This window comes from Genypterus blacodes, unplaced genomic scaffold (assembly GCF_046128005.1).
Source record: "Genypterus blacodes isolate CSIRO-AG114 ecotype Tasmania unplaced genomic scaffold, CSIRO-AGI_Gbla_v1 ptg000240l_1, whole genome shotgun sequence".
In the NCBI taxonomy this organism is placed as follows: domain Eukaryota; kingdom Metazoa; phylum Chordata; class Actinopteri; order Ophidiiformes; family Ophidiidae; genus Genypterus; species Genypterus blacodes.
Genome location: NW_027467038.1, coordinates 998,813 through 1,023,466, shown reverse-complemented (window position 1 = coordinate 1,023,466; position 24,654 = coordinate 998,813). Strand labels below are relative to the sequence as shown.

The following is a 24,654-nucleotide window of genomic DNA, read 5'->3' as shown; positions in this document are numbered from 1 at the left end:
TTCATGTCAACCCTCTGTAGCTTTTATCAGCTTCAATACGAAAACATATTACAACACAAATACAAAATATAACCATGGCTATTTTGCTGTGAGTTGCAAATAGTTAATATGGTTTTTATTCAACGTCATTTTCTGTCAGAATGAATAAAAGATTTGTCTGAGTGATTCACATAAAGTTGACCTATTAGTCATTTATTGTCTTTCCATACATTCATATCGCGATCAAATTGTCAACACATTACACTTCAGTTTCGATGTTTGATGGAATCAGAAGAAATTACTTTCACCAGAATCTGTCAAAGTGGGAGATTTTACACCCTAACAACATACGTGAAGTTAAACTTTTGTTTAGAGTTGGTGGGAGATCCAGGGGTCCATGTGTGTAATAGTAAGGAAAAACATTGTTTATTCAACTTACTATCAGGACTTTACAAATTGACCATTCCAATAACAAGGTTGGCTTTAGGTTTATTGTTACAGCTCACAGAGTGCTTAATAAATAAATGTGAGTGTAACTAATGATATTGGACAGTAGTTTTTTTTATCACAGCTTAGTCACTATATTCTCTTGGAAGTTTTTTAAAAACAGTGTGGCCACAAGCCTGGTACATAAGCTTGAATCTGAATTCATAAAGCTGTCACATTAAACTCTGTCCATGTCTGTAAATTCATCCCCAAGCTGAACCATTATCTAGGTATAATGTGAACTGCAGGACAACACACTTAAAACACTCAAATTAACAACAAGAATAATGAAAATACAACTTTTATGTCAACATATCGTTTTATGAAATGGTTAAGTATATGGGAATAAATCGCAACTTTGACAATAATTCATATAAGCCAAGAATTCAATTCTTCCACAAAAAACTGCCTCTATCTCAGCCTAAAAGCCCGAGGAACACATATCTGTCAATGAGACGGGGTTAAAGGAGATATGCAGATGTCTTACAACCTGTTGAGTTTTATTTTTTTTTGGTCATTCCTAACACAATCCTCACTTAAAACACAACATTGTCTGAAATACCCCAAACTAACACCATGGTAATGCCAATTCACCTGTAAGTAACAGCAGCCTGAACCAAAAGAGGCACAAACATTTGGAATATAAATATATATGCCCTCAGTGACCCTGTGCCAACTCTATCATCACATAGTAACTAAAACATCCACCAACAACAGCTATCGAGGTAAATAACCAAAACAAAAAGCAACAAAATCTGAATGAACATTTATTTACAATGAACACAATAAGGTAAACATAGCCTCTACCCTCATTGTTTTTCCTTTGAAAATGGGATCCAGCACAGTAAAAAGTGGTGATGTGTTTCAGGGTTTAACCAAACTAGTCTAAATGTTATCAGAAGTGTGCTGTAAGACAGAACCAACAACAAAATCCACAAATCTTCTCTCACAGATTCCGAACTCTCGGTTCCAATCTCGGAGACTTCTCCACGAAGCTCTTGCTTCCTCTTGTGATTTCTCCATTGCAATACATGCTCCTTGCTGATTGTCGCCGAGCTGTTTGACTCGCTGGGACCTGCAAAGGCCAACAAATTTATCAGACATGAGATACTATAAAAATACTTTCAAATTTCAGCGACAGAAAATCTTTACAAAATATCACAGAATAACAGTGGCAATCTATAATGACGTAATGATGTAATGATGTTATGAATACGTACTGTTCTAGGGTCAGCGGTGTCCCATCCACCCACTTCTCAGCATTTCTGATTCTCAGACCAATCCAGGCTCTTTCTTTACTTTCAAGAACATTTTTGAAGACAAATTCCTGTAGTTGTATTGGCCAGATATTTGAGTCAGTTCTGATACCACAACATGACATTTTGGTGTTGTATAATTATGTACCATTCATATGTTGATACAAAACTGGACTTGAATACAGTATGAGATAGTAAGAAAGTAATCCGTCTCACCTCTTCCTCTGTGCTGGATATAACCAACAGTTGGGCCCCTTCATGTTCACAATAATTTTTGCTCATCCACCAGCTTCCCTTCCAATTGGTGATATGGTAACAACTTCCATTAAACCTCTTCGTGCCATTTGGGCAAATTGTTTCTGATTTACCAAAGAACATCCTCAGATATAATGAACATCGCAGTATAACAACACAACACAGCACAACACAACACAATAAATATGGCATCCACATTTCAACATCATATAATCATATATAATTAGCATAGCATAGCAAAGCTAGCCAGTGAGCAAGATTTTGAATCAATGGAGAAAAGTGACAGTCAGCATGAATGCTGAGGTGTTTTCATGAGGTGTTTTCAAGGTTGTGTTAAAATGTCTTCAATAATCGCAGAGGATGAAAAGAGTGTCAAAGTTTCACTCACCGTAAAGTTTGGTCTGTAAATAATCTCTCTCTGTGATTAGCCGGTTTATATTTTCGGTCAGATTGGCGTTGGCTGCTCTGTCTTCCCTCCCTGTTTTAGCAGGACGAACAGCAGAACAGGAACAGAGCGTCAGCGTGTGTCACCATCAACAATATGTGGACAGATCATCCATTTGTGGTTCTTACTAGTAACTCTAAAATGAATTTAGAGGGCTCACTCTGGACTCCGAGGCAAATGATCACAGACAGGAACAGCAGACACAGGAGGCCCAGAAACACAACTAGATTCCTCTTTCCTGTATTCGCACTGGCCACAGAGGCTTAACGAACAAATGACCAACATCAGACAATTTTTGAAGGGCAGTGATGTCAATGCATTAAAATGTTTATAAAATTCTGCCTAATTTTTGTATTTTTTGTTGAGCTGTCAATAATAAAGCAGACATATTCAAAACTATAACAGCACTGATATGAAACAGATGGATTGTTTCTGTCTGCTCACTGTGCCCCTACCTGTGCGCTGAGCCTCTGCTGGTATAGTTTGTGCGGACATTCCCTCCATCCAGGGATTGTCATATATTGTCAGGCTTTCTGCACTGACATAAATGTCCACCACTCTCTCCTCTTTGTGGCGCTGGTCAGAGTGGACATTCACGACTACTGGATTGTCGTACAGATCCTCCATTATTGTAAATTGTAAATTTTTTCCTGTTGTTATCCTATAACAAAGACTATTGTGAACTGATGGTTCTTCTGCACTACCAATACTTCATGTGTGTTTCCTGACACACTGTAATAGTTCTGACAGACGTTTGAAAAAGGAAGTACATGGAAAGGAAAAGAGGAAATTGATAGTAATTGTGTAGTGGCATCTGCTTGTTCCCCCTTCAACCAGATCATCCATGCCCACTGACTGTCAACTTTTTATTTCATGGTTTCCCCTGTGAAAGCAAATCATATTTTTTTCCTCCATATAGTAAACTGCTCTCATTGCTTATTGTGTTGTTGTTGTTCTTTATCTGTTTCTTTATCTTTGGTTTTAAATTTGTTTAACTGTCCTTGCAGTCAATTAGTGAATATCTTACACCTGTCTCTGTCCTAAGAGCCTGAGGAACACATATCTGTCAAGGGTGTCGTTTTAAAGGAGATATGAGACAGATTCACTTTCCTGTAAATCCTGTCAGTTTCATTCTTCTACAAATTGTCTCTCGTGAATGAAAATTTCGAACATCTAAGCCTTAGGTTTTGTTTTCAAGTTGATTGGGTTTAGAACGTTTAACATTTAAAGCTAAATCTTATTATTCCCTTGCAGTACTTACTTCATTTAAGTAAATCGGTATATTTACTTTTGTACATTTTGTTATTTTAGGGCAATTGTTCCGATCACTATAATCAATACCTGAGCTCAACAAACTTCAAATGCTGATGTTCTGAAGCGAACTCATTAAAATAGTGCCGGAGCGTAACGACACCGCGCTTTGATACGCCGTTAACCGGTTCACGTGACGTCACATCCGTCTCTCTCCGACTTTTGTCTGCCGGCATTTTATCTTTATTTTCCCTGAGCAGATTATCACTGGTACATCCGTTTTCCGATACTTGCACCGGCTGAAGGCTTCTCAGCTCGACCCTCTCTGCGACACCAGTCTGTTTAAAATGCCCGGCTTTTCAGACAGAGATCGCGGCAGAGATCGAGGGTAAGCAAAGTGTCTGCAAGTGCCTGAGCCGTAACGCACAGCTTGGTTTTGCGTCTGGTGTGCTGTCAACTGTCATGGCTACACCGCTCGGACAGCAATTCCTGTGTGTACACTAGTAGGATGACAGCTAGAAATAGTCTTATATTCAAAACTAACTAAGGAGTCTATGGCTGCGTGGTTTCCCCCAATCCATTTGTAGTGTTTTGTTTTCCTGCTGTTTAGATTTAAAATGGCAGCTAATGTTTGTGTCGCCGCGCGCTTTGCTAGCCCGCTGCCCGGCCGTGTGACGCAACGCTTTCTGTTCGTCCTGTAGCCTTTGATGTTTGTGGCGTCGGTGGAATAAAATCCGGATGTGAGTGTTACCGGTGCCGAGTTCCGTTCAGGTGAGCCAGATTCATGGCTCCTCGACCGGTCTGAACGGCACGGAGGCGCCGCTCATGTTGCACCTGTGACCCGCTGCTGCTCGCGCCGTGACAGGTCAACATGTCCGGCGTCCAAACATAAACACAGTGAAAACAAACAAGGGAAGCATCGTCACGTCGAACCCCATTGAGGAAGAGGAGCTAATAGTTTGTGACGTTTATAGGGTGAAGCGTCACTTTGTGTGGATCTGTCAATCGTATAGTGAGTTGAATCAAAATTGACATTTAGTTTTACCTGCTATTTAGAAGAAGAAGCTTTATTGGGGCAAATTACACGCAAACACGTCATCTGAAATTGAGCCTTGCTCAAAGGCACCTCGGCAGTGCCAGTAAGCAAACTGGCAACTCTCCAGCTGCCAATCCACTTTCTTGGTTTAGTCCGTACTGGGACTCGAACCAGCGACCCTCCGGTTCCCAACTTCCCAATGGACTGAGCTACTGCCAACATGTTTGAACATTCCATATAGTTTTATTTTTTAGTGTTGAATGTTGTGAACACTCTCACTGGTAAATGTCAAGTTTCATCAAAGTGACATCTATGCTGGATGAAATTTGCAGCCTGTTGTGCTGGAGATGGAAACGGAAATGAAATCCTCCTTAAGTCAATTTATTTTCCTCAAATGTGTGAAAAAACGTGCCGGTCCGTTGAGATTATTTCCATTTTTTTCCAGGACATATCGGCAGGTTCAGGAAGTTAATGTTGCTTTGTACCTCCTCCATCAACAAGGCCTAGGAAAACATGTCCCAGCCTAAATAACAGTCAGTGCTTAGTTGGATGCAGTTAGGGTTAGGTTGCATCTGTTAATGTTTGCATTCACATTCATCCAAGGAGAGATCCTGTAGAAAGCAAAGGTCCAGGGCCATCAGACATAAGTTTTGGAGGTGTGTGTCGCAGGTGCACTTGCTTGCCTTCAGGTGATCAAGTGTGTAATAATATGTAGTCATTTCTCAGTTTGGACGATGGTGTTCATGAGTCTCATACAATTGTAATTCCCCTTTGTGTCATTTATATTGGTGTGTACTTTGGTGTTCCGCTGTCCCTGCCTGCACTTAAAACTCACTTGCCCTTTCTTTTACTCCAGATATGGCGGAGGGCCACCTCGTTTTGGTGGAGGGGGTGGGGGCGGTGGAGGAGGCAATAGGGGTGGACCTCCTCCTGGGAAGTTTGGGAACCCTGGTGAGAGGCTACGGAAGAAACACTGGAACCTGGACGAGCTTCCAAAGTTTCAAAAGAACTTCTATCAGGAACACCTAGACGTCACTCACAGGCCTGCTGTAAGTCTCGTGTCTTAAGTTTTGTGTGCTCCACGTGACGCCACGTGTTTGCCATGATGGTTCTCTTTGTTTGTTTCTTCTTCTAACAGCAAGAGGTTGAGCAGTATCGCAGAACCAAAGAAGTCACAGTCAAGGGCAGAGATTGCCCCAAACCAATTGTAAAATTCCACGAAGCCACTTTTCCAAGTGAGTAAAACAATTCCTGCTCCATCACTAACAGTCGGCTAGTTTCACACTGGAGTAGAACTGTGATCAGTGGTTTGAGTTGAGTTAGTAGAGTTTTGATGATGCCTGAATGGAATGAGATGAGTGTTTCAGCATTTGATGTCATTGCCACAAGCTTTGAGTTTGGTTTAACTTGCACACCTGCTCTCTACAGGCTATGTCATGGACGTTATCGGCAAACAGAACTGGACTGATCCAACTCCAATTCAGTCCCAGGGGTGGCCCGTCGCTCTTAGCGGCAAAGACATGGTCGGCATCGCTCAGACCGGTTCAGGGAAAACCCTTGCAGTAAGTCGAGAGCTTTCCACTTCTACCAACCTTCTTCTTCTTCTCCACGCTCCCTCTTGAGATCCCGTCATGAAGCCTTAAATGGATTCATAATTAATAAGAACGAAACCTTTAGCACAAACCTTTCAATCAAAAGTTATCAGCAAGCAAATTCACCGTGCCAGTGTTCAGGTTTCCTAGGATACAGCATATGTTGTTAAGAAGTTACTGTTTATTTCAAAGGACGTTTTACAAAGGCTGAACTGAGAAAAGCAGCTAGATCAGTTGTTCCATTACTCTATATAATCATTTACTAATGGTACTAGGTTTCAACAAAGCAATACATAAATAAAATCCACAGTTAATATTATTATGTTTAGCTTTTCAACAGTTAGTAGCCTGCCAATGTGGGGCTGATGAAGCTATGGGCCATAATACTGACATACTCCTTTGTTAAAACATATCTTCATTTTACAGCCAGAGCCCAATCCTTTATTTGTCTTTTTTTCAGTACCTTCTGCCTGCAATTGTGCACATCCAACATCAACCGTTCCTGGAGCATGGAGACGGGCCCATCGTGAGTACTTAGAAGAACACGTTGTTGTCGTTTGTGTGCGGGCAGTGTGATGCTGAAATCTAATACTGGATTGTTTTATACAACACCTTCCAGCTCTTGTCTATGTGACTATTCTCTTTTCTACAATACAAGGGTTGTTAATTGTTAATGGCAATGTAATTCTTTTAGCCTTATCAGTTTCTCCATTGATGCAGCATGTTAATAAATGTGTACTCTTGCTTGTGGTGATTCTTTTATTAGATTAAAAATGACGTTTGCATTATCCGATAGTGTCTGGTACTGGCGCCAACCCGTGAGCTGGCCCAGCAGGTGCAACAGGTATCTGCTGAGTACGGCAGGGCTTCCCGTTTGAAGAGTACCTGTATCTATGGTGGTGCACCCAAAGGACCCCAGATTAGGGACCTTGAGAGGGGTATGCTTACCTCACTGTCAACAACAGTGCTCACTGCATTTTTGCCATGTCTTTACCACAGGGGATCTGTTTCAGTTTGGCAGTTTGATGGGCTCAGGTCGGTCTCGCTTAGTTTCTTTAACGTTTCTCTCTTCTGCTTTTTAAAGGTGTTGAGATTTGCATCGCTACCCCGGGCCGTCTCATTGACTTCTTAGAGTGCGGTAAGACTAATTTGCGGCGTTGCACCTACCTGGTGTTGGACGAGGCTGACCGCATGCTGGACATGGGATTTGAACCACAGATCCGCAAAATTGTGGAACAAATCAGGGTAAGTAAAAGCTGTTCATTCTGTGCACTCTGGAATTATTTAATTCCCAATGTATCAAACCTGTGACCGTGTGCAGCCTGGTTTTCTATCGGGTGTTGCGTTTACCTTGAAACTGGAACAACAACGACCACTAAGCATTGAATGAAAGCTGGTGTGTTGCTGAACTTTTCCCCTTTACATCGTCTTGCAGCCCGACCGCCAGACCCTGATGTGGAGCGCCACCTGGCCTAAGGAGGTTCGTCAGTTAGCTGAGGACTTCCTAAAGGACTATGTCCAGATCAACGTCGGAGCCCTGCAGCTCAGTGCCAACCACAACATCCTGCAGATAGTTGATGTCTGTAATGACATGGAGAAGGAGGACAAGTGAGAAGACTTTCTTTTTGTAACCGTTTGCTCTTCATCGCAACGAAAATTGTTGTAGTAATTCTGCTCAACTGCTTTCGTTGATCTCCTCTCGCTCAGACTGATTCGTTTGCTGGAGGAGATAATGAGTGAGAAGGAAAACAAGACCATTATATTTGTGGAGACCAAGCGGCGCTGTGATGAGCTCACCAGGAGGATGAGACGAGATGGGTAAGGGTCTGCACTTTCAGTCAGCCTTTAAGATGTTAAGCGAGGGGAGTCTGCTCAGTCACAAGTGAAACCTAACCTCTCCTCCATCTTTCTGGTCTATGATGCTGTGACAGGTGGCCAGCTATGGGCATTCATGGAGACAAAAGCCAGCAAGAGAGGGACTGGGTCCTGAATGGTGAGATGTCATACATCACACAGCAAGGTTCACCTCAGGGGAAGCATCCTTGTGTTGTGGCTTTTGTGTGATTCAGATTCTGTCCCCTTGCGATCAGAATTCAGATATGGCAAAGCTCCGATCCTCATTGCTACTGACGTGGCGTCCCGTGGCTTAGGTCAGTATGTCTTTGATGAGCCCGACTTTATTCCTCTTTAATGTAACACTTGTTTTTAAAGAAAGTGGTTTTGCTTTCTTTAACTTTTCTATGCATTTTCTGAGTTTTTCTCACCTTAAGGTGGAGTCTTTGTGGCAGGGGCTAGGCATGACAGTCCCAGGCCTCGAGAGGGAGAAGGAGGACATATTGGAAGTGCTCCACTGGCTTGCCACCCAGTGGGCCTAGAGAGGTGAAAGCTCTTGTGTGCCAGTGATCTTCAAAAGGCTGTGTGGCTAAGCCTTTGTCTCTGATATGTTGTTGAAATACACGTGCACCTGTTCTCAGTCCATGGATATGACCTGACAAATGGCATCCAGCTGTTTCCAACTCAAACGTAAAAAAAAAAAAAAAGAGATCTGCTTGATGCTGTGACTTTTGCCTTGCATGCTGTTGTGTTAGAGAGCGCTGTATTGCAAGTCACTTGTTTGAGATTTGGAACAATTGTTACCTTTTTGGAGCTTGTACTTCAAAGCATGGGTGCTTGTGAGCCTGTCTAAGCTTCCAGATGTCTTCCCCCCATCAAAGTGCTGGATTTCCTGAAATGGAGAGAGCAGTTTAAAATCTTGACACTGAAAATTGATGAGACCTGGCACATGGTGTTTAGAGGGTTGTGGGAGTATCTAGTGAGAGGAGAGAGTGTGAGACAGCTCAAACCAAAGTTCCTCCCTCGCCTGCGTTTTAACGTCATGTCGAGACCTGCCTACGAGAGACATTTTCTCAAGTGAACACTGGCTTCTTGGAAGATCTTGCCTTGATGAGACTCATGAGGGGGTGGGAGAAATGCTATGTGCTCGCCTGAGGGGTCCTACATGGTTCAATTCTTGGGCTTTCCGCATTTTTAAAGGGCCCCTGTCAAATTAGTACCTGGTCTATTTGGTCTTGGCAAGATGTGCAGTGCGGCCTTTTAATATCAAGCTTTTTATGAGAGACAACTGGGAAAAAGGGACCTGCCAAAGTACCACAGAATGGTCCTATATTGGCACGAGGAGGCCCCAGTGTATCTCGCGGCCCAACTGCGTAGAAGCTCCTGGATGTCACTTGACAATTTGTGGGGGATTTCGCTGCATTGGGAAAGGACTAGTGAATGCATACTCCTTAATGGTAAGACTTAAATTCATTCCTTTTCTCCCTTGGTTACGAAAGGGAGAGTGAGTCGTTTGGATCTTTTTGATTATGGTAAGCTATTGGAGTGTGCATCGTTTCTCTCTTCCCACAGTAGTATTCCCATGGAGTAGTGATGTACGTACTGGTAAATATGTTGTTTAACACATTTCCTCCGCAGCCTAACGACCGCTTCCTTCCCCAAACCTTCACTGGTTGCTAACTTGTCCCTTTGATCTGGCTGTTGTGGTGTGCAAAATCCTGTGTGGCCTCCTTGTGTTGTTTTGCCACACTGCAACACTTTCACAGATGTGGAGGATGTCAAATTTGTCATCAATTATGACTACCCTAACTCCTCCGAGGATTATATCCACCGCATTGGACGTACAGCCCGCAGTCAAAAAACGGGCACAGCCTACACCTTCTTCACCCCCAACAACATGAAACAGGCCAGTGACCTGATCTCTGTGCTCCGCGAGGCCAACCAGGCCATTAACCCTAAGCTGATCCAGATGGCAGAGGACAGAGGAGGTAAACGCTGGTGTTTGTTTACATTCGTTAACTCAAGGTGGAGAGCTTTGGTAGCTACTACGAGTTTGTCCCTATGAACAATGATCCAGACGTTTATGTCTTTGATGTCTTGTTGTGGATGTGTATTTAACGTTAGAACTGTTATGGTCATTGTCTTCTCAGCGTTTGTTAGTATCTGTGTTTTGTTTCTGGTAGATTCTGTGTTGTGATTCTCTGGACCATCTCCTTTGTTTCATACCGCCTTTTTTCTTCTTCTTCCCTTTCCTCCAGGTCGCGGACGGGGGGGAAGAGGTGGCTACAAGGACGACCGTCGGGATAGGTATTCTGGGGGTGGGAGGAGCAATAACTTTGGCGGTGGTAGTTACAGGGACAGGGACGGCGATAGAGGGTTTGGCAGCGGGCCAAAGAACACCTTTGGCGGCAGTAAGACCCAAAACGGCGGAAACTACGGAGGTAATAGCGGTAACTCTGGCGGTAGCTACGGTAACAACAATTATAACAAAAGCAACGGACAGGGTAATTTCGGCGGTCCGGCGAATCAGGTGGGTGCTTTTGGTCATCAGAGCTTCCAAGGCCCCCCCCAGTTTGGGGCCATGCAGAGGGCCGCTCAGAATGGCATGAACCACCCGCCATTCCCCTTCAACCCTCAGCCGCCTCCGCCGCAGGCCCAGCAGCCGCCACCCCCGCCGCCCATGGTGCCCTACCCCATGCCCCCGCCCTTCCCACAGTAGGCACGATTATAGCCCCTGTATATGGAACCAACATGATTTTTTTGTTTAGTCTTGAATCTTGCAGTATCTCGATTGTTATTATTATCCTTTGTACTGTTTAACATGATTTTGCTTACAGCAGGTTTGGAGTTATTCAGTAAATCCACAGCGTTAAATGGAGTCGTTGATAGGTCTTCTTTAGTGCAACGATAACTGCTGCACTTTTCCTTGACTGTTTTTGTTACATTCCTCAGTAATTTATTTTTACTAGGTAATGCAATGTTTTCAGTTTGTGGTATGTTTAAAGTGATGTGATGAAGATCATAATATAAAGGTTGGGCGTGTCCCTTTCAATAAAAATAAGAAAATTGAAATCTTGTCTTCTTTTGTCTCTGGGAATTTGGGGTTGGAAGAATTTTGGAATGATTTAGACTTGAGATGTTCATATCTTCAATGCTTGAGTTGATAATTGGATACTTAGTCTAGTCTGGACAATTGAGTTTACATTTATAACCACAATCCACAGCAAATAGACTGTCTGGTATGTGGGTACTGATTAAAACTAAGTGTAAACATGAATCGATGCTGATTCGATTTGATTCCTCACAGGCCTGTTGATCATTTGTATTTTACCTGGTGGTCCCGAGTGTAGTTTGGAAATGAGTTTAGAAACAATTAGTTAATAAGTCTTCACCGACACTCTTGTTTCAACACATACATGGTTGTTGCAATTACGTTTACTTTGAAAGGAACATCTTAACCCGGACGTAATGGTATCAGTTCCGGGTTATCTCAAGTTCAACCACAACTGCGATGTTTTACGAACTTTTTCGCGTGATAAGATGAGAGACTCGCGGTATATAAGTGTTAATGTGATTGTTTGACGGGTTCGCGCGTCGTGAGGCTCTTCTGCCGTAGACATGCAGACAGACGGGTGAATCACATGTGACTGACAGACCGGCAGCTAGCGGTGAGCTCAGAGATCTCTCGTTGTTACGGTAACGCCAATACTTTCTATTTCTCGCCCTCATGTTCACTCGTAGTGTCAGGAAACACTCACGGCTGGTGTCTCTGCAGCACGCCAGGGGGCGCTGTGGCGGCCCAGGCTCCACTCATGAGGATGTGGATGGAGTTCGGACGTTACTGCAGCTCTGCGTGGACAGACACTACGTCTCTCCGGGTCAGGCTAACGTGGAGCGGTTTCAGCGGGGGCTGGGCTGCTGCTACGGGCCCCTGGGCGTGGAGCTCAGGAGGAACCTGCTGGAGCGATGGTGGGACTCTGTGAGCAGGTCCTCCGCTCAGGTGTTTGGGATAAGCTCAGTGTGCAGCAGCAGCCTGCATGGTGGAGCACATGGACACACAACGCAGAAGATTGTTGATGTTGACAGGCTAAAGGAAACGTTAAAGCAGGCAGGGAGTAAGGAGCAGCTCATCCAGGAGGTCCACATGCTGCTGCAGGGCTCAGCGTCTCTGAGAACAAACTTTCTTCAAGGTAGAGTGTTGGCAGAAGTGTTTGAAGTGTTTAACATAAACGTATTTCACCATTCACTCCAGCTGTGTCTCATTTCATTGGACACATGTTTGAGGGCCTCTTAAATAAGTCTCATTTAGGGGATCCCTCAAAGAAGAACACCTGTGGAGCAGGTTGGGGTTTGGTGCCTTGCTCAAGGGCAGGTGGCAACTCTTCAGCTGCCAACTGCCAGTCCACGTGTCCAATGAAAGGAGACACTGGCCTTTGATTCTAATGTTTCACCTCGTTGTTCATCGTTCTGGTTCTCAGCTGCCTTGGAGCAGTACGTGCCCTCATTGGAGCTGGTAAACAGGAAGTTGCCTTTTGGTCTGGCTGAGTCGGGTGTGTGCTTCCAGTCCTCAGATGGATGGTGAGGCTTCATCACACACACACACCTGTGCATACACACATTCCTGTGAAGCTTCATCCTTTGAATGTGAACGTTAAGTGTCTCAGTCCCAACAATCCATCAGATCTGTTGTTGGATGTGAGGGAAATCAGATGGTTGTGTTTATGACATCATACACACTTCATTACCTGACCTCTATTGAGCGAGCCTCCCCAGGATCACTCTGCCAGCATGTTTCTGTAATGGTTCTTTTTCTGGCAGCGCGGCTGAAGTCACTCAGGCATCTCTAGTGTGGTTCTGCTCTCCCAAAACATCTTCCCATTGGATGGATCACTGGGCACGACAGAGGCTGAAGTGGTGGAAAAAGGTGTGTGTGTGTGTGTGTGTGGCAGATCATAACAAGAAAGCTTCACTCCCATGGCTCTGTTTCTTCATCTGTTCCAATCTTTCCTCGTCCAGTTTGCCTCGTCTCCGTCAGACTTCGACAGCAGTGACGTCCCGGCAGAGGAGTTGGACGGGACGGCGTCTCGTGGCGTGAAGGTCGTCTACAGCTTCCCGTGGGGACAGGAGCCCCTGGAGACGCTGTGGAACCGAGGAGACGCTGAGCTGCTGCAAATGCACAAAGGAGTCCGCAACAAACTACAGGTCAGGAGTGTCTCACTGTGGACACTTTGAGTCTTTTGAGTTCGACTTGAGCTACAAGCGTGTCCTTTTCAATGTTTCAGAGTCGAGACGGGCGCAAGTCGGTTCCTCACGTAGTCTCCGTGACGGCGAACATGGACCGCGGTGTGATGGCGTATCTGCACAACTCACTGCAGCAGCTGAAGAGAGAGAACAGCAAACAGAAGCTGCAGCAGAGGAAGGTGAAGATGCTGCAGGAAACATTCTCTCATATTTTCATCTCGCCCTTTATTTTTGAGTATTGAAATTATTTTTAGGAGCCTTTTTTTTTTTGAATGAAATGTTGTGTTCAGGTTCTGAAGGTGCATCCAGTGTTGGCTCCAGTCAAAGTGGCATTGGACATCGGCAGAGGAGCCACCGTGGAGCTAAGGCAGGTAAGAAGTCTAAATGTGTGTGATGACGCATCCAACAGCTTCATTTAGTGATATGTTATTATTTTGTGGATTTTTCAAGATGGATTAATGAGTGATGGCTTCTTTTTGAGATTTGTGAAGGCCTGCAGCTGGAACTACAGGAGGCTGAAATCTCTGTGTGGCCTGGATATCTTGATACTGTGCCAACGTCAATGGAGCAGCTGAACAACAAGTAAAGGGCAATAAACTTTGCATTGATGAGAAGCAGGAATGCTGAACCTTGGGTTGATGAACGTATTTCACATGTGTTTGTTTCTGCCCACGTTCTGCAGGTATGATGAGATGGGAGTGCTTTTCACTGTGCTGATCAGCGAGAACACACTGGAGAGTGGCCTCCTTCAGGTCCGCAGCAGAGACACCACCATTAAAGAGACTGTGCACATCTCTGAGATCAGACATTTTCTCTCCAGATACATATCTGCCGCTGACAGCATGTGAATGGCCTTCAGTATGAATGTGTCAGGTTTTCATCCTGAAATATTAAACTATTTCATATAAAACATTTCCTTCACTTGACTTCCTTTTCTGCTGTATGTTTTTAATTCATATTTTATCTTTGTTCACAGGAATATTTCATTTGGTTTGTGACAGCTGCAGTTTTACAGAGTTTTACAGTTGAAGTGAAGCCCCTAGATTTTTAGTCTTTATAAAGTGGTAAATTCACTTGATGTCCACATTTTAATGGTATTTCCCATATATCGAAGTTAATACATTATTAAATTCCTGGTAAGGCGTAATAATATGCTATTTTATATACTTTTTACGTCACCAGTTATTCACCTAACCTACAGACGCATCTGATAAAGCACTGGAGCAATCGACGCGCCCCCATATGATGCCTTTAATAGACGCGCCCCCTAGGACGCCTTTAATGGACGCGCCCCGGTTTTGCGACGGATCTGTATATTTCCGGCATGGCCTCTGAGAGCCACGCGAACGTAAGTATCGCGGGATTTGGATGTGACTAAGCCGCTCCCTCTACTACCATTGGTCCGTGGCATGTGTGCCGCTTAGCATCAGCATTTGGACATGGCCGCAGACAAGCAGAACGAAGCTAAAGTTCCCTCGGCGGATGAAAAGAAAGGAAAGCAGTCCGATGGAGGCCTCGGACTAGAAAGTATCCTTACGAATGAGTGACTTTACATGTAGCGTTTTTCATTTTCTTGGAATCTTTGCTTAGGCGAAACTGTCAGGCTCAGGGTCTAACATTAGCTAGCTAGCTAGCTAGCTCGGTCAGAAGGGAACGTTAGCTAACTTAGGCTACGTGTCATTCAGAAGCAGCTTCAGTTCACTGAAACGGATTAATTTAAATTGACTCGACAAATAGAATTCATTGAAGTGTTAGGATGAGGAATTATTAAAGCCATTTAATGTGAGTTTGTTGTTTTAGTTGTGTTGACTTGTAGCTTAATAGAGCAACGTTTACTCTGATCTGTGAGGAGAGATGAAGAAGCTTTGTGCCTTAACATGAAACTGCAGTCCTGCAAATCATCAAGGAGTCACAGCAGCAGCATGGCCTCAGACATGGAGACTACCAGAGATACAGGTGAGAACACACACACACACCACGGCCATGTTCATGGAAGCTTTAGGTTCTCCACATTTAAGTGAGGTTTAATCAATCAGTGTCCATGTTTAACAGTGGAGGTTCATTTGTAAAAGCATTTAGTTTCCATTTGTGTCCCAATATTTAGCTCTGTTGATCAACCTCAGTGAGGCAGCTGTTGTTGCAGCTGTTGTCTGTGTGGATCCAGCTGTGTGGTGGCTTCACATCTCGTCTCTAGTCTCCCTGTGCTCTCACATGTAGAGACAGATGTTACACATTCCCATGCTCATCAAGCTGCTCAAATAACAAAATAAACAGAAGATGATGACTGAATAAGTTTGTTTGTGTAACTTGTGGGCGTTGTTGATGAAGTGTGATGTAACCTCGCGTCTGTTTCCAGGGGTTACTGCTCACGCAGGCTGCGCCGCCTGCGTAAGACCCTCGGCTTCAAGATGGGCAACCGGCACAAATTCATCGGGAAGAAAATTACTGTGGAGATGCTCTCAGACAGCCGGTGAGGCGAAACCTGAGCTACGTTTAGGACAGCGACCTGCCTGATGTTAGAGTATTGATAGTAAAGAACGGAGAGGTCATTGATGTCTTAAGTGTGTAATAAACCCTCCACCGTGTGTCGGTCAGGTACCTGCTGCTGGTGTTGATAGAGGCGGAGCGTGCATGGAGCTACGCCATGCAGCTGAAGCAGGAGGCCAACACGGAGCCTCGCAAACGCTTCCACCTGCTGGCCCGACTGCGCAAGGCTGCCAAGCACAGCGAGAAGCTGGAGAAGCTGTGTGAGAGTCCCCGTGTGGACGCCAAGACCAAGCTGGAGGCGCAGGTACACAGAACCGGGCCGGGTTTACAGAATGCATGATGTAGTGTGATATAGAGTCTGGTGGGTCTGTGTCCATGACGACAAGGGCAGGGTTTAATGTAGAACCTTATGGTATTAAAACCTCCACTAATGATTCTCTAGGCCTACACAGCGTACCTGACAGGCATGGTGGAGTTTGAGCTGCAGGAGTGGAAAGGAGCCATGGAAGCCTTCAACAAGTGCAAGTGAGTGTTAACTGACTGCAGCGTCTACATGAGGCGTGAAAAGATGAGGTCGCCCCCTTTGCCTGCATTCAGTCAGCAGCTGGTCATGTGTGTTTGAAAAGAAGTTCATGCACCTGGCACCAGAGGGCAGTGTTGCATCACCAACCTAACCTAGTTGCTGCAGCGTCTCCATGGTTACAACACACAGAGTTACTTTGTCTAATGCAGTGAACTGTACACTCATGTGTGTGCGTGCATCTTCCAGCCACACCTAAACATCTCAGAGATCACATGACAGCTTTCGCCTCTCTAATGCCCTCTGAAGTCTTCAATCACCTGCACTTTGTTAACACTGCTCCCTCATGTTTGTGTCAGAACCATCTATGAGAAGCTGGCCAGTGCCTTCACAGAGGAGCTGGCGGTTCTGTATCGTCAGCGAGTGGAGGAGATCTCACCCAACCTCCGCTACTGCGCCTACAACATCGGTGAGCGTCGCCCACACACACACACTAACAAACACACACACGCCATGGAGAGCAGATTCACATCAGATTCACAGTCACGCAGAGGTTCTTAGAGGCTGCAGGCTCTGTACTGGGATACACACACACACTGTAACTGCTTTCCTGCCTCCTGATTGGTTGATAGGTGACCAGAATGCCATCAATGACCTGATGCAGATGAGACTGACTGGAGGAGGCGGAGGCATGATGGCTGAGAAACTGGAGGTAAGAACACACACACACACACACACACACACACACACACACACACACACACACACACACACACACACACACACACACACACACACACACACACACACACACACACACACACACACACACACACACACACACACACACACACACACACACAGACACAGACACAGAGAGAGAGGTCATCTTATTCACGTTGCCCCCCTTCCTCCCCAGTCCCTGATCACCCAGGCCAGGACCAAGCAGGCCGCCACCATGAGTGAGGTGGAGTGGCGAGGTCGCACGGTGCCCGTTAAGAGCGACAAGGCCCGGATCTTCCTGTTGGGTCTGGCAGACAATGAGGCCGCCATTGCTCAGGTGGGTGTTTGGACTTCTTGGGGGCGTAAATGGAACAAAGATGCATTCTGATCCTAAACAACTTGGCCATTTTTGTAAGGAGCACTGAAAGGAAGTGAAGTGATATGCAGTGTAGGATCGTCTCCCACGTTATGCTCATGTTGGTAATGAAGAAGACAGGGATGGCTGCGACATCATCACGGTGATCAGAAACGAGATCTGCATGCATGACATTGGCAAACGGTCACAGCCTGTCGATCTGTGACCTGGGAAACCTGAGCTGCTGCCTGAAGTCTCTGAAGTCTCTGCTGTGGAGAAGTGGAGTTCGTTCAATGCCACTCCATGCCAGCAGGGGGCACCGAAGTCACAAGTCATCACCTTTTCACTGGAGTCTTATCATGGACAGAGAGGAGATGACAGTAGCTCACCTGTAGGAACACACGTCCTGTTATCCCAGCAGCCTGTAGGGGGCAGTGTGACTGTGAACCTTCAACTCTTTATCCTATAGTAAAATCTTAAAACGGCACAGTTCCATACACTTCTCTCCTCTCCTGTCGGCTCCGCCCATTTCCCTGCGCCCTGCAGGCTCATCACACCCTGCAGGCACACCCATCAGTCCCGCACACACTCAGCTCTCAGGCATGCTGTCTCTCTCATCGCACCACTGCATTCTGTGCATTTCAGCCCACACATAAATGCAGGGTCACACCCAGCTGGGCTCTGTGGACAGATTAGTGTCATCACTCTTACAGCTAATGCCTCTGAGTTTCAAGTGAGGCCATTATTAATGCTCACTTAAAAAAAAAACTGCATTAAGACACTTCACTTCATGTAATACAACTTTATTACGCCCTTAAGCTGATGTACGTGATCTGAGGCTGAGGAAAGGAAAGGCCATATTGGGACCTCAGTCATAGTCGCCGTGGCCTCCTCCCTACTCAGGAGGCCGGCCCTCCACCCTGAACAACAGAAGATGCTGAACAGGCTGAGCCAGTAGAGCCAGATGCTGCCAGGGTGTTGGCATGACTGCGGCCTCATGCGCTCTCTTTCAATCATGGTGTTATGGAATTATTTCATTACATTCCTCCATAGTGGCTGGGAGAGTTTAATCCCACAGTGAAGATGAAAGGCTGTGGCATCAGCAGAGCCATGAAGCAATGCAAGAGCTGCGTTTCCTCTCCGAGTTGGGGCTGAAAATGTTTAATTCCACATTTGAGTGAAACCGTACTCCATCCTGTACGTCTGACCATGACAACAGGCTTATTGTGTGAGCAGGACGAAGGTGAAAATGACCGATGAGGAGGGTGAAGAACAAGTCTGTCATTCATAAAGATCCGAGGCACGAAACTCCACAGGTTGTGATTTGCTGCTGAGCTTCGTACAGGAATGCATCCTCAGCCTGCTGGGCCGCATGCCTCCCTCTCTCACATCACATTCCTGCGCTTAACGAGTTTCTCCGTGTGTGTGTGTGTGTGTGTGTGTGTGTGTGTGTGTGTGTGTGTGTGTGTGTGTGTGTGTGTGTGTGTGTGTGTGTGTGTGTGTGTGTGTGTGTGTGTGTGTGTGTGTGTGTGTGTGTGTGTGTGTGTGTGTGTGTGTGTGTGTGTGTGTGTGTGTGTGTGTGTGTGTGTGTGTGTGTGTGCGCGCAGTGACCCAGAGTTCACCAAATGAATGGGTGCTCCATCCTCCAATCAGGTTGATGCTCTTCCTTTTACACAGTGGTTGAACATATCTCACTTCACCATCGTTGTAATGTCTCACATATTTGGTTGAATAGTATTGGTGTCCTCCATAAGACAGAACCACATCACTTGTAACTGGTCCTGCAGGTTTTGTTGGAAAGCTTCATTCAATGCAGCTCAATTAGTAAATGGGTGTTGATGTGTGTGTGTGTGTGTGCAGGCAGGAAACGAGGAGACCAAAGAGCATCTGTACGAGACCCTGCTGGCCGAGTGCAGAGACACCATCCAGGCCGTGAGAGAGGAACTCAAGAATGAGGCGGTGAGAGGAGAAGGAGAAGAAGAAGAACAGTTGTTTGCGTGATGTCAGAGCGGGAACAGCATCAACGTAACTTGTGTTGTCTTTTGCAGAAGCAGCGAGAGAGAGGCTCCGAGGGCGACGGAGGCAAAGTGTCCAACATGCTGTTCCTGCACAGGTACAGAGCCGCTCGGGCCTCACACACACACACACGTCACTGTGAACTCACGTGGCTGCGACGCTGTGCTGCCATTCCCTGCTTGCGTGCAGGCACTGGTTTGGTTAATATTTGCCGAATGAGCGGCGCCAGGCCAGCGTCACTCTGTCAGCCAGATGTGGTTTTAGGAACGCCTGGTGCCCGGCCAAAAATATTGACACGCAAAAGACACACGACACGCTCTGTGTGTGTTCATGCTGTCCCTCACACACTTGCGCTGAGTTTACAGAACCATAGTAGCTGAAACAAGCGATGAGAGGAGGACAGGATTTCTTGCCTACATCACTTAGTTAGGCCGTCCAGACTCTGAGGTCACAGGTCGGGTTCAGAGTCTCTCCCCTGATTCATGCCAGCACAGCTGAGAGCCCCGGTGTTGTAGATGCGTTAATATACACAAGTGTGGTTTTTAGATTTTGTCTGCACACTGAGTGTAAACCATGCTGCGCTCATCTCCTCCCCCAGTTACCTGACCTACATCAAGCTGTGCACGGTGGTGAAGAGGAACGAGAGCATGGCTCACACACTGCAGGCCAAGCTGAAGGAGACCCAGGCTGACGAGAACAAGAGAGGCCCCCGCCCTCAGGACCTCATCCGCCTGTATGACATCATCCTGCAGGTAAGATGGCGTGTGGGTTTAAAGACGCTGCTGCCTCCGTCGAGAGTTTGTGTTTTTATATCTTCTGCTTTCTCAGTGACGTGTTTACAAATGCTGTCAGATGTGATGATCTTCTGTTTGAGCGGCGTTGATGCCTCACCTTGTTTGACTTCCTCCCTCCCTCCCTCCCTCTCCTGCTCCTCACCTTGTAAGTGCAGGTGAATGTGTGGGCGTTCCAGGGTGAACTGGAGATGCGTCTGCAGTCCATGCTTTTATTTCCTCACATCTGCGATCCTCTCTGTCGCTCATTTTCACATTAGGAGCCTCACACTTTCGGGATTTGATGCAAACGCCCTCTGCTCACAGGCGTTAGTTTGGCGTGTGTCTCATGTCTTTGCTCGTGTGTTTAAGCTGCACCATGTGACTCAACTTTACATGCTTCCCTCTCTTTCTCTCTAGAGTCTGGCTGAGCTCTCCACCCTGCAAGGTCTGGAGGAAGACCACAGCTTCCAAAAAGAGGTGTCTCTGAAGATCCTGGTCTACAAAGCCTACAGGTAGGACACACACACAAACACACACACACACACACACACACACACACACACACACACACACACACACACACACACACACACACACACACACACACACACACACACACACACACACACACGTTCGGCCCTCTGCAGGCTTTGATCACCTGATGTACTTCCTGTTTACCTGCCAGGTGTTTCTTCATCGCCCAGTCCTACGTGGTGGTGAAGAAGTGGAGCGAGGCGTTGGTGCTGTATGAGAGGGTGCTGAAGTACGCCAGAGAGGTCGTGTCTAAAGCCAAGAGCCTCAACAACACCAGCCTCAAGGTCGAACACACACACACACAGAGACGGGGTTTATGTGATCTTAAAATCTTCACTCTGTATTTTAACCTAATGCCTATTTAATGTGTGTGACCTTCAGGATCTGCCCGATGTGCAGGAACTCATCGCTGAGGTCAACGCTGAGAAATACTCCCTGCAGGCTGCCGCCATCTTAGGTGAGTTTAACATTTCACTGTCCAGGAGACTGTTTCTGTTTACAAAGCGGCTGCGTTGTTTCATGCTGTTGTTGTTTTCTGTGTTTAGACACGGATGAGACGGTTGAAGTTCCCTCACAGCAGCAGGTGAAGGATAACACGGTGAGTGGACAAGTCTGTAGTCTGTAGACCGGCCTGGGGTCACAACGGCCGTGTGTTTGAGTTCATGCACCTGTCAGGTAACGCTGATGGGTGCAGCTCAAACACAAACTTTTGGCCACATTGTGTTCTGAATGTTTGAGCTTTATTGTCGCTGCATACGTTGAGTAAATAAGCGCTGGGATTCACATGAGGCCATTGAGAGACAAACAGAGAGGGGGAAGTGAAGTCTGACAGAACGACACCGGCCGAGTCCAGACTCACATTCTGGTTCTTTCTAAACCTCTCTGACTCTCTGACTCCGCCTCCTCCCTGCAGCCCCTCTGTGACCGCCTGGACACGTTCCGCCTGGACCCCTCCCTGGTGGGAAAGCAGCCCAACCTGGTCCAGTTCCCTCCCGACTTCCAGCCGATCCCCTGCAAGCCTCTGTTCTTCGACCTGGCGCTCAACCACGTGGCCTTCCCGCCCCTGGATGATAAGGTGGAGCAGAAGGGCAAGGGCGGCCTGACCGGCTACATCAAGGGCATCTTTGGCTTCGGCAGCTAAATTCAGCCCCAATTCGGGCCCGCGGGCCGACAACCACAAGTCCACAACCAACAACCAGACTTGGGTCAGATGTTTAATTTTAGTTTATTTGTTTGTTTGTTTTTGATTTTTGGTGCTGAAGTACAGGAGGGGGGGGGGGGGAGGGGTCTGATTCAGATTAGAGAGAAGTCATCAAATCTATATTAATTAGCAATATGACCCAAGTCTAACAAGCAACATTACTGTATGACATCAGGCTGTGTGTGTGTGTGTGTGTGTGTGTGTGTGTGTGTGTGTGTGTGTGTGGGCTCCTGAGTCTGAGCCAGCGGAGGTTCGGCATGTGACAGGTCTCCATGTCGCTCTTCATCCTGAAACAGCCACGGTGTCATCCTCACACTTCTGTCTCTGTAAACTCAGCCGCTCGTTTTGTCTTCAGTATTATTTCACAGCCTTTGTGCTTTTTTTTCTTCTGTTTTGTGCGTCAGAGGTTTTTAACCCCAAACACTAAAACCTTCAGTCTCGTGTGTGTTTGTCCGTCTGCCTGGTAGACGGCAGAGTGGGCCGGTTCTACACGGTCCAGGGAAGAACCCGCTCGGCCTGATGGTGGCGGCGCTGTAATGACCGCTTTTACATCTGGACGACATTGTAGCTTTTGGATTGTAGCTCAGTTTTCTGTCATTTAGAATTTTTCCAAAAACAGTTTTTGTATCTCCTGCTACAATGTTGAGTCATTTGTCACAAAAGTTTGAAAGTAGAACGTCCGGATCAAGCCTGACCTAAGTTTGATCTTTAGTTTTTATATTTCTTTAAAGCTTTACTGTATTGGACGCCTGCATTGAGTGGGCGTGGCTTTATTCATCCTCTCATTAATCACTTCTCTCCCTCTGTAACTCAACTTGGTGGACACATGAACTCACTTTTTACAAAGAAAATGAAGTCGACCTGATGGCGGCGCTATAACAACAACAACATGAAAGAATCAGAGCGGCGACCTCGACCCCCGGTCACACACACCTTCAGCCTCAGTGCCCCGCTGCACTCATGCTCTTCATGTTGCTGGGATCAAACGGCTTCAGTTCCGTTCCTTAAACTGGCAGAAAGCTTTGGTCTTAAATGGAAGGTTGAATGATTGAAAGATGTCTGACTGTCACACACTCTGTAAGACAAACTGAAATGTTGTAAGCCTGGAAAATGTCGTTCTTTCTCTGTTCTGTCCCTGTCTGCTTTTGGACCGAGTGTTCCGGTCCTTTCCCCGGCCTCCTCCGGTTCTTCTCCTGGGTCCTGGTCTGAACCCGTTTGCCTGTGATTGATGATACAAATCCTAAATTTTCTTAATCAAATATTCTCATTTTTAGACGTTTCTGTTTCTCCATGCCAGTGTTTTTATGTTACCCAGGTGTGTGTGTGTGAGACGAGCTGGAGTGATTCCATGCTCTTTACCTCGACCAGCCGGGAAGAAGAGTGGCGGCTCGTGATTCGTGATCGTTTGAAACTCAAAGGGCGAGAACTGAAAGATCAATGTCAGGATGAGTGTATGAGTTGATTTGGTTTCCAGGCCTCTTAATTAAAAGTATATTTGCACCAAACCCACGTGTGACCTTGACCTTTTATTCCTCCTCTACCATGACGACGGCTCACCTGGAAACACCTGGGAGACCACAAACAGGAAATCAAGGTTTAAGTTCTATCAATGGGAGAAATATGTTTGAGATGTGCTAGAAAGCGTGTGTGTGTGTGTGTGTGTGTGTGTGTGAGTGACATGCACCTTCTGTGGGTGTGTAAGTGCATAGGATGCCTTTGTAGGGTGTGTTTGACTCTGTGTATCTGCATTTTCATATTTGTTCAACACTAGTTGGCACATACGTGACTCGCCTTTACACCTTTTATTTCAAGAATGTTTGGATTGACACACACACACACACACACACACACACACTCGCCTACCTTCGCTTCTCTACCTGATGCTTATCTGCCACCTGTCATCACTTTTAATCACTAGACAGAAGTGAAGTCCTGTCTTTGTTTGACAACGATTGTCTCCATGAAGCAGACAGAAAGGAAGTGAAACTTGCAGTTTGTCTTTGACGTTTGTTTCCTCAAAGCTTGAGATGAAAACTTGAGCGAATCGGTCCAGAGTTAGGAAATAGAACCGTCTTATAACCTAACTGTCTGCTTGGTGCTCGAGGTGAAAAGGTTCTAAACAAAGTCCGAAGCTTTGAATATCATATTTACTAAGCAGACATTGATGTGTGTGTGTGTGTGTTTGCAGAGTGCGGCTCATTGAAGGAGAGACACACCCTCATCCTCACCCTCACCCCGTCTCTACCTTCCTCTACCTCAATTAACATCGTGTTTGAGTTTCTTACCAAAGTATCAAACCCATCAATAAACACAAACCTAAGCCCTAGAACATAAAGCAGCTTTCACTTACAAAGGTTCTGTGCTTGACTTATTTTTGAGCAGCTGGAACCTCATAACACTGAGGCCAGGAGGTGATGCTGGACGCTCACACAGAGAATCCACATTCTGTTATTGTGGCTTAAAGTTATTTTACAAGAAATGGTTGGAACAGACGTGTTCCATGACGCACAACTCCACATTGGTGTGGGTCGGTGGGTTGTAGGAGAGGTTTGTTCATTGGTACATGGAGATGGGAACTTCTTCTCAGTCTTCTTAGCTTCACAGGTACAGAAACATGAACATTGAAGCCTCTGATGCATCTCAATCATAGAGGCTCAAATCTGATCCCAGG

At 46.0% G+C, this 24,654-nt stretch overlaps 4 protein-coding genes across 4 annotated transcripts; 3 read left to right on the top strand and 1 right to left on the bottom strand.

Moving 5' to 3' along the window:
- Positions 1-35: 35 nt before the first annotated feature.
- LOC143016656 (uncharacterized) lies at positions 36-3,176 on the bottom strand. The gene is made up of 6 exons (XM_076171093.1): positions 2,877-3,176; positions 2,582-2,683; positions 2,365-2,454; positions 1,938-2,080; positions 1,686-1,792; positions 36-1,540 (listed from the first exon to the last, which is right to left on the bottom strand). Exons 1-6 carry the CDS (start codon positions 3,046-3,048, stop codon positions 1,351-1,353), a joined length of 804 nt encoding a protein of 267 aa, XP_076027208.1. The 5' UTR covers positions 3,049-3,176; the 3' UTR covers positions 36-1,350.
- A 694-nt stretch (positions 3,177-3,870) lies between these two features.
- Positions 3,871-11,205, top strand: LOC143016648 (putative ATP-dependent RNA helicase DDX5). The gene is made up of 13 exons (XM_076171081.1): positions 3,871-4,060; positions 5,565-5,757; positions 5,847-5,943; positions 6,137-6,270; positions 6,761-6,826; positions 7,097-7,238; positions 7,385-7,545; positions 7,736-7,908; positions 8,008-8,118; positions 8,232-8,293; positions 8,391-8,450; positions 9,900-10,121; positions 10,392-11,205. Exons 1-13 carry the CDS (start codon positions 4,020-4,022, stop codon positions 10,850-10,852), a joined length of 1,923 nt encoding a protein of 640 aa, XP_076027196.1. The 5' UTR covers positions 3,871-4,019; the 3' UTR covers positions 10,853-11,205.
- Positions 11,206-11,616: 411 nt separating this feature from the next.
- Positions 11,617-14,253, top strand: polg2 (polymerase (DNA directed), gamma 2, accessory subunit). Its single transcript, XM_076171145.1, has 8 exons — positions 11,617-12,323; positions 12,612-12,711; positions 12,952-13,057; positions 13,150-13,335; positions 13,416-13,553; positions 13,665-13,745; positions 13,856-13,956; positions 14,057-14,253. Exons 1-8 carry the CDS (start codon positions 11,861-11,863, stop codon positions 14,220-14,222), a joined length of 1,341 nt encoding a protein of 446 aa, XP_076027260.1. The 5' UTR covers positions 11,617-11,860; the 3' UTR covers positions 14,223-14,253.
- Positions 14,254-14,755: 502 nt separating this feature from the next.
- Positions 14,756-23,488, top strand: srp68 (signal recognition particle 68). Its single transcript, XM_076171140.1, has 16 exons — positions 14,756-14,901; positions 15,264-15,330; positions 15,731-15,844; positions 15,970-16,165; positions 16,304-16,386; positions 16,741-16,850; positions 17,014-17,093; positions 17,301-17,441; positions 19,320-19,418; positions 19,508-19,572; positions 20,074-20,227; positions 20,666-20,760; positions 20,934-21,066; positions 21,164-21,239; positions 21,328-21,380; positions 21,696-23,488. Exons 1-16 carry the CDS (start codon positions 14,814-14,816, stop codon positions 21,921-21,923), a joined length of 1,782 nt encoding a protein of 593 aa, XP_076027255.1. The 5' UTR covers positions 14,756-14,813; the 3' UTR covers positions 21,924-23,488.
- Positions 23,489-24,654: the final 1,166 nt, after the last annotated feature.